This window comes from Physeter macrocephalus, chromosome 12 (assembly GCF_002837175.3).
Source record: "Physeter macrocephalus isolate SW-GA chromosome 12, ASM283717v5, whole genome shotgun sequence".
Classification (NCBI taxonomy): Eukaryota; Metazoa; Chordata; class Mammalia; order Artiodactyla; family Physeteridae; genus Physeter; species Physeter macrocephalus.
This window is the reverse complement of record NC_041225.1, coordinates 83,605,838-83,615,004: the sequence shown is the minus strand read 5'-3', so window position 1 is coordinate 83,615,004 and position 9,167 is coordinate 83,605,838. Positions and strand designations below refer to the sequence as shown.

Genomic DNA, 9,167 nt, shown 5'->3' with positions numbered 1-9,167 from the left:
TCCTTTGTCAGTTGTTTCATTTGCAACTATTTTCTCCCATTCTGAGGGTTGTCTTTTGGTCTTGTTTATGGTTTCCTTTGCTGTGCAACAGCTTTTAAGTTTCATTAGGTCCCATTTGTTTATTTTTCTTTTTATTTCCATTTCTCTATGAGGTGGGTCAAAAAGGATCTTGCTGTGATTTATGTCATAGTGTGTTCTGCCTATGTTTTCCTCTAAGAGTTTGATAGTGTGTGGCCTTACATTTAGGTCTTTAATCCATTTTGAGTTTATTTTTGTGTATGGTGTTAGGGAGTGTTCTAATTTCATTCTTTTACATGTAGCTGTCCAGTTTTCCCAGCACCACTTATTGAAGAGACTGTCTTTTCTCCATCATATATTCTTGCCTCTTTTATCAAAAATAAGGTGACCATATGTGTGTGGGTTTATCTCTGAGCTTTCTATCCTGTTCCATTGATCTATATTTCAGTTTTTGTGCCAGTACCATACTGTCTTGATTACTGTAGCTTTGTAGTATAGTCTGAAGTCTGGGAGCCTGATTCCTCCAGCTCAGTTTTTCTTTCTCAAGATTGCTTTGACTATTCGGGGTCTTTTGTGAATTTAATTTCTTGTCCTGAAATAGTGATGTGACAATTCTTCTAAGAAACATGGTATTCACTGCTTCCCAGAAGTCAGCTACCTGACATTGTATCCAGTTGGTGAGTTATGGTTTTCTTTCTGTCTCACTCATAAGAGAGCAGTATCTAAGATCCTGATCTTTGATGGGTTTTTGACAGGTTTCCACACCTCATGGCTTCAGGATATTTTGGAAGTTCTACTGTGCTGGTAGTACACTTCTTATGAACAGCAGTGGAATTGCCTCAGGATAATGAAAATGATAATTTTTCCCAATAAGGACTGGTAAATATTGGCATTTTTCAAAATGGTGGGACTCAATGCCTTTAGTTTTGTTTGTTAGGTTTATTTAGGGATATCTTATATGAAGACATGGGAATGGATTAGATATCTATTCTTTTATGCGATCCAGGATTTAAAAAATATATATATGGGAGTAATTTTTAAAAATGAACTCTAGTTTCATACTGGAATACACAACATTAGGCACATCTGTTTTCTCTGAGATCATTCTCCTTCAGTGGAGACCCCAATGCTGTACGTGTACCATGTGACTTCACTCCCCTGGCCATCAAAGAGTAGAGGTTGTGGGCTATTGAACCATACAGGGTGAAGAAAAATTGGAATTTGGATTCAAAAGTATTAGACTTGACCCCGTGAGCTGGAAAGACACATAAACATGGGAGATGAGGGTCACATTTTGGTTTGGCCATCTTCTGCCATGAGTACAGAAAACGTCATCAAGATGGAAAAAAGAGGGAAGCTGAATTTAAGAGGAGCAGAGAAGAGCTAATATGTGGCTTCAGGGAGAGAGAAGGAGACTTGAGTCTTGGTGCCAGTATAGTTCCTGTTTTTAGTCTTTTTGATACCAGCTGCTTTTCTTGCCCTAAGAGTATTTAAGATATTCCAATATCCTTGTAATACACCTCCTCCCCTTTTCTGGCTCAAGCTACTTTGAGTGGATTTCTGCCCTCACTGATTTAAAACGTTACTGTGCATATCAATTATAGAGCTGTCTTCATGGTAGTTGGATGGTCTTGGAACTATTCCCAGAGCTGTGGTTAGCAGTATCTGAAGCAGCTAAAGGGGTTCTTTATAAGGGACACATCTTGAGTATAGGCTAATGGCTGGGTCTAATGCACTTTGACAACTTGCTGCCACCACATTGCATTTTTTTCCAAATAGAAATCATAAAGAATTTTAGTATAAATTGAACTCAGTGCTAAATAGGTTTATTGACACTTAAAGGAACCAGACAGGACTAGGAGAAAACATTTTCGAATGACAGGATTAAAAACCATTAGAACCCATATTTTTCTGCATAGAATATTCTGATGGTTAAACCCACAGCAACTTTTTTTTTTTTTTTAGTTCTCCACTGTTACTCCACAGAAGGAAATGTTCAGAATCCAGAGTATATCAATACTGAGGCATTTTCCTATGTATAAAATCAGGCTTGCCTCTGATAAAAAGAAAAGAAGAAACCAATATCAATGCCTTTTCAAGGACCTGTTTTTTTAGGGGATAGAGACAAGGAATGTCACACAGTTTTCAAACTAGCTCTGCAGTAATTTCAAGATTTAGCTAGCTAGCTATCAAGATTAAATTAATCAATTCAGAGATCTGAAAAGTTGCTGTTATGTTAGGTTCACGTGTGAACTCTTTGTTTTTATGTAAATTATTCTTTGAATGCCCAGAATTAGTGATTGTTTGAGCTATAAAAAGCCAATAGAGTCTATTGGCGGTCTCCTTTCATTTAGTGATTCATGCATTTCTTTGAATATGTCTTGAGTTTACTCTAGATTCACCCTTGAAAGGAAATATTTCAGGGTGGTTAAAAGCACAGAATCCAGAGTCAAAATGCTTAGGATTGACCCAGGCAAGGGGTTTGTGACCTCTCTCTGTGCTTGTTTCCTCATCAGAAAGTGAGAATAACAATAAAACCTATCACATAAGATTACGGTCAGGAGCAAATGAGTTAACACACTTAAAGCACGTAGAATAGCGCGTGGCACAAAGCAAGCGCTACAGAAGTGTTAACCTTGATTACCATCTCTCGAGTAATTGGTGTCCTCTGTAGACATGCCCCGAAAATAGTCTGACAATCCCATCAGCATTAACTTGGAGTGCACAGTAGAGAGGCTACTCACCTTGAATCTCTTCAGCCATGTATGTTGGAATCCCCTTACACATGGCAACGATGGATTTTCCAAACTGGTCCAGGTTGTTGACTTTGTCAGGGTTGACTGTGTATATCAGGCTCTTGGGAGGTGGTTCCCCTAGTCCTTTACCCTGAAGCTGAGTGTGCACAAGACAGGTGGAAAGGAGGTGAGAGAAGGAGTGCTAAGCCCAGCGGTTTTGTTGGGTTGGGGGTTGGGTTCAAGGTCAACAAGGGGGTATTGCTTGGCTATAACTTTTCCATAATCAGAATGAAGAAGGACCAATTCCAGCCCTGTATATCTCAGAATTTTGTAGTGTCCCAAGGGATTTAGCTGGTTTGAAACCTCAGCTTTTCATATAAACAGAAATCTGAGGGTAAACTTATTCTGAAGGTTGAACCTCATTTGGTCATCTTATATTTCTTGGATTGATTTATATGATAATCAGTTTCTGAGAATGCAGTTTATTTTCTCTACACTGTCAGTGAAAGTTACCCACTTATCAGTTATAGGGATATAAACTCAGGCTGACATTTTAAAGAATGATAGATCCCCTCTCCCCACCTACCCCAACTAGGGTTGCCAGATAAAATACAGGACACCCAGTTAAATTTTAATTTCAGATAAATAACAGATCATTTGTAAGTATAAGTATGTCCCAAATATTGCATAGGACATACTTATGCTAAAAATTATCCATTGTTTATTTGAAATTCAAACTTAACTGGGTATCCTCTATTTGTTTTTGCTACATCAAATAACCCTAACCAACTCTTGCAGAAAAAAGTCCTTGAAGTACTGAGGGCTCCCACTGGTGTGAGCAGAGCTTTGCTCCCCTAACAGTAAAGGCGAGGTGTTTTGATCGGCTTCTGTGGAGGCAGGTGTGAGCCACAGCATTTGAGTGTGGTGGCAGCTCTCTCCCCTCAGGCAATTACCAATTCCTCTTTCCCTTTTTTGCTTCACAGAACAACATACTGTGGTCAAGAGGGAACAACTGTAACCTTCTCATTATTTATTGGAAATCATAAGACTTCCCCAAGTAAAAATAAAAAGACTTTTATTTTTACCTTCTTTTCCTTGACCAGTGTATCAAGGGCTTGAAAAGAGGGCATGACTCCCTTGTTCATTTTGTGCACAATGCATGACTTCTTGTTAAAGAGCCTGGTTACAGCAAAGCCCTATTAAAGAAAATGGTAGATGGTAAGGAGTTATGTTCTCCAAGGTGCTTTTCTCATCAGAAATTAGTTTCACCAGCAGAGGGAAATAAACTCTGAGATCACGATGAACTGGGGTAAAAGTGCTGGATCTGACCCTGTTTTGCAATCATATTTATTGCTAACATTTGTAAGGATAGACCACAAACTCTTTGAGGGAGAGACTGAGTGTTGAACTTGCTTCAGGTTCTAGCCTGGGAAGAGTCCCTCAACATATGTCTGTTCTGCTGAAATAAAATTTTAAATACTATCATATTTTAATCTCCTTTGATCTTCACAACATTTCAAGGAGGCAGGTAAGACAGGAATTCGTTTTCTATTTGACCAGATGATAAAACTGAAACTATAAGGAGTTGGCTTTTCTAAAGTACAAAGTTTGTTAAATATAGAGCTGGTAATTGCAGAGCTGGGTGTTCTAACAAGAAACAACTATTTTTTTGTTTTGTTTTTACTCTCTTACTAATTAAAATTGTCATTTACATTTCCTTTGGTCTTTTTGAGTTACAGATGAAATGTCAATTTCCGTCTTTTTAGAAGGAAATTGACAATAGAGTGAGATAGATTGTGCTTTGGCAACAGTAATATTGCGAAGGTCTTTTGTCTTTATTGAGGGTTTCTGCAGGTAAGGCAAAAGATGTCATATTTGTCTTATAGCCTCACAGCAAAGTGGATCCTAATTACTATTCACACTGGCATAAATTTTAACTTACTGTGAGAAACTTATTAACAGCAATTATGTCTAGGGAGTGAAACTGGGTGAGCAAAATAGGCATTTTTACTTATAACTCTGTGCTTATGTGCAGTTAGAATTTACATCATTTTAAATTTTTTGTGGTTAGCAGGCAATTTTTGTTGTCGTTAAAAAAGAAATGCCATTTTGCAAAGAACAGAAATTGCATGTGGGCTACCTACAGATTTATAGTCCCAAAGGGAATTCCACGAGTTCCATCCGTTGTTATTGTCAACATTGACCACGTTATGTTCATTGTTGACACTCACTGACTGCTGCCCACTTCCACCACTGTTGTTGTCGTTGACGTCGATATTCTGAAATTTACAAGAAATTGACATTGATTTAATACCACATTTCTTTGCAAATGCATTTTGGTAACACTTTAAAAAATGAGACTTACATAGTTAGCAAGGGCAGGAGTCAGAAAGATGCCAACAAGTCCCGCAAAGACAATCTGAAATCACAAATAACATTGATCTACTGTTAGATGGCAAAACGATGGCCTCGTCTTCTTTCTTTGTCTAAGCTTATAAAAATACTTCCTAACTTTACCACTCTATTGAGTGGTCTGTCTTTTCTTCTTCTTTGGTCTTCTATTTTTTTAACCATAGAAAGTTTTAATGATAATGTTGAATTGTAGGTTAATTATAAGTAATTATGTTGATTGTTTTAGCATTTTTAATGTAGGTCTTATGAAATACTGATGAAGTGTCAGTATATTGAAAAATAAAGTCGAAAATGAATAGCATATATGGTATGAAAATGGTTTTAAGTTCTGAGAACCACATCTGAAAATGATTTAATTTAATTTTCCTATTTATTGACGTGAATGTGTCTTCTCTTCCTAGATCCCTTAAGAGCAGTAGTCTTTTTATTAAAAATTTTTTTTAAAGTAATGGATTAGTAAGCAGATTGGATATGAATGATGAGAAGCCAAGGATGGGGTGTCTGGCTGTCAAATGTGCTTAGCAGAAGGGAAGTCAATCACTGTCCCAGGACACCTGATGTAGTCATGTGTCACTGAGTACACAGTGCTTGTTCTCAGAACACAGAGCTTTTTGCAGGGTGCATGATTCTGGGTGTTCATCTTCATTTCCTTTGCCTGGAACAAAATGGTTTGAGAACTGCACTAGTAATTCAAGGTAATTTTAAAGACTGGTTTGATGTTTCCCCTGATAGTTTAAGAAGGAGGTTAAAAAAAATTCAGAGGTGGAAGAAATTTTAGAGATCTATTAGTACAACATAATCTTTTCACAGATGAGGAAACTGAACTTCAGAAGTTGAGTGACTTGGCCAAAGGTGTACCTTTTGTTCAAGGCAGAACCAGAAGAGAAACCAGATCTGACCTGTGTCTTGGGCTCTTTTTTTTTTTTAACCTTCCTATTAATAGAACTTATTTCTAGGGACTTCCCTGGTGGTCCAGTGGTTAAGACTTCGCCTTCCAATGCAGGGGGTGAGGGTTTGATCCCTGGATGGGGAGTTAAGATCCCACATGTCTCGTGGCCAAAAAACCAAAACATAAAAATAGAACTTATCTCTAGAAAATTATTTCACACTTGCAACTCCATTAGGAAGCAGAGTCTGCTGTAATATATTTTAATGTTTAGTATGTCAAAACATGAAAATATTTACCTGACTCTAGCCCTTTTGCATCCTGTTATGAGACACACAGCACCACCAGTTACTTTGGCAGAATTTTGTGGTCCATTTGCTACACTCTTCAGCCTTTTACATGGAACCACAAGTGAGATGTTGCACTAGCTTCATGCTTCAAGTGTTTTCATGAATAAATGGCTACAGACAGGGTCCAAGGTAAAACTTTCTTACTTAGAGATCCATTTCACGGGGGAGAATGTGACAGTAAGTCTCTCACCAATTTGTTTTGATAATAAGCTTTTTATCTTGCCTTAACATACTCAGAAGTTTTGGTCAAAAAGGGAATTTATGAAGGTATGAAAAGTCAGACATTTTCTAGGGTTAGAGACTGCTTGCTCTGTGCCCAGACCTGAATCAGGAGATCTGGAAAGTAATTTTTTTTTTTTTTTCGGTACGCGGGCCTCTCACTGCTGTGGCCTCTCCCGCCGCGGAGCACAGGCTCCGGACGCACAGGCCCAGCGGCCGTGGCCCACGGGCCCAGCCACTCCGCGGCACGTGGGATTCCCCCGGACCGGGGCACGAACCCGCGCCCCCTGCATCGGCAGGCGGACCCCCAACCACTGCGCCACCAGGGAAGCCCGAAAGTAATTTTTTTTTTTTTTTTTTTTGCGGTATGCGGGCCTCTCACTGTTGTGGCCTCTCCCGTTGTGGAGCACAGGCTCCGGACGCACAGGTGCGCCACCAGGGAAGCCCCTCGAAAGTAATTTTTTAAAAGGTAACATAGTATAAGATGCTCAGGCAGCTGATCAATCCCAGTATAACTATCCTTCTCTATAGAGATGCTTATAAATGCCAAGATTCCATGAAAAGAAAATATTATTTTTTTTCACAAAATTTTGCATTACAGTGATATTGTCATAAGAAGCAGACCCCCTTAGCTCAGAATATTAACAGTCTCCAGTTAAAAGGGAATAAATTCAAAAGGAAAAATCTACTCACTGTGAACTTCATCTTGACTTCACCAAAGCAATGAAGCCGGGGAGAAGGCAGGCATGGACGCAGAAAAAAAAGTCTTCTCATATTTGTACTTGACCAGCTTTACTCAAGCTAGGTGTGAACAGGTGGGGTTCAAGACTTATCTTTCTCCATTTTCCATATCTGTGCTACTTTCTGGTGTACCAGGAAGCCTTTTGGAATATCCGTCTGGTTAGCAAGGTATTTTGACATGGAGTTGATCTGACTCACCGTTTGTTGAAGTTGAAGATATCAAAACAAACTCAGTATGATTTATGATAACTTGTTGGCCAACTGAAGCTGTGGGTGTGGGTATTTTATATATTGATATTACTCAGATTCAGAAAAAGAATCATACCTAAAATCAAACAAGGCAGGAAACTGTGGGCCTTGCAGATAGCAGCTCCTGTAAGAATGTGGAATGGTTTCCTCTTCGTACCTTTAACCAAGCCACTGTGTTGTTTTGCTTAGGCTAAACATGTTCTATTAGCTACTCCCACAAAACCTATAACCTTCTCTGCAATCCTGAGCTCTTTGGATGATAGGACCATACATCTAGTTAGAAAATCTGGTGCTCTCTTTGGTCTTTTTTCTAACCATCCAGTTAGTTACTAAACCTTTGTCATTTCATCTCAGTCAGAATTGACTCTCAACTCTGGCTTTGCCCGCAGCTTCATTCACCTGGACTTTTATAGCAGTTGTGTAATTGATCATTCTGGTCATCAGTCTCTCATATTCCAGTGCATTTTCCCCACATTTTCCCTAAGGTTGTCTTTTAAAAATACATATATAAATAAACTGACTCTACCATGCTTAGCAACTTTCACTGGCAGCCTACAGGATAAACTTCAAGCTCACTGGAATGGCACAGAGGGTCCTTTATAATAAAGTTTCCAAAGTCTCCCCAGTTGTATCTGCCGCTCTATAAACCTATATTCCAGCTACGCCACAGTTCCACTCTAGTGGGAATATTCAGGATGGTTCATGCCTCTATGCCTTCACACATGTAGTTCCTTCACCCTGGAGTGCCAACCCCTTGCCTTTCTCTAATTGGTAATTGCTATTTATTTTTCAAGGCCCAACTCACATACCACTGCCTCTATCATGTCTTCTCCATATCCAAGGGGGAAACCTTTTTCTTTTTTTTCCTGGAGCTATAAAAGGAATCCCTGTCCTCTTACTTGTTTCTAGATAATTTAATTTTCAGAAATTATGTTAAAATAATTTTTAAAAATGTTTTCATCAGAAGCAGAGAGTAGATCTTGTCACTTGGGCAAACAAGTAAATGCTCAAAACAATCTTGGAGGTGAATTAAAGTTTCAATTTTTTTTCCTGCTCTCTCTTACAAATGGAAGCTAGTAAATCAAATTGCTGGAGAAAAACTGTATCTCATGAATCACTGATCTATAAATTTCCCCTTTGGAAACCTTCCTGAGCCCATGATTGCCTGTATATGCATGAACTGGAATCACAGGACTGGGTTACATGGTTGTAAAGTGTGATTAACTACCCACATCTCTTTCAGAATGTTGGCATGAGTGGATTAGTGTAGCTGTGGTAAGATTTTGTTTATGTTTTTAATGTGTCCACTAATCTCTTCCAAACTTGCTCTTTAGCTGCAAAAGATCACTAAGCCTGGGATGGAGGGCAGCCATCTGTGAAGAGGTTTCCTTTCTTTTTTTTTAACATCTTTATTGGAGTATAATTGCTTTACAATGTTGTGTTAGTTTCTGCTGTATAACAGTGAATCAGCTATACATATACATATGTTCCCATATCTCTTCCCTCTTGTGTCTCCCTCCCTCCCACCCTCCCTATCCCACCCCTCTAGGTGGTCAC

At 38.8% G+C, this 9,167-nt stretch overlaps 1 protein-coding gene across 2 annotated transcripts; it reads right to left on the bottom strand.

The window, feature by feature from the left end:
• Positions 1-1,828: 1,828 nt before the first annotated feature.
• On the bottom strand, positions 1,829-7,363 carry GKN1 (gastrokine 1). 2 transcript variants are annotated; one of them, XM_007126729.3, is made up of 6 exons: positions 7,314-7,363; positions 5,119-5,172; positions 4,898-5,032; positions 3,839-3,949; positions 2,759-2,910; positions 1,829-2,072 (listed from the first exon to the last, which is right to left on the bottom strand). In XM_007126729.3, the coding sequence occupies exons 1-6, from the start codon at positions 7,323-7,325 to the stop codon at positions 2,063-2,065; spliced, it is 474 nt and encodes a 157-aa protein (XP_007126791.1). In that variant the 5' UTR covers positions 7,326-7,363; the 3' UTR covers positions 1,829-2,062. The 2 variants fall into 2 exon arrangements, with proteins under 2 accessions (XP_007126791.1, XP_007126792.1); XM_007126730.3 differs by having other exon boundaries at positions 1,980-2,074; positions 2,763-2,910; positions 7,314-7,358.
• Between the last annotated feature and the right edge of the window lie 1,804 nt (positions 7,364-9,167).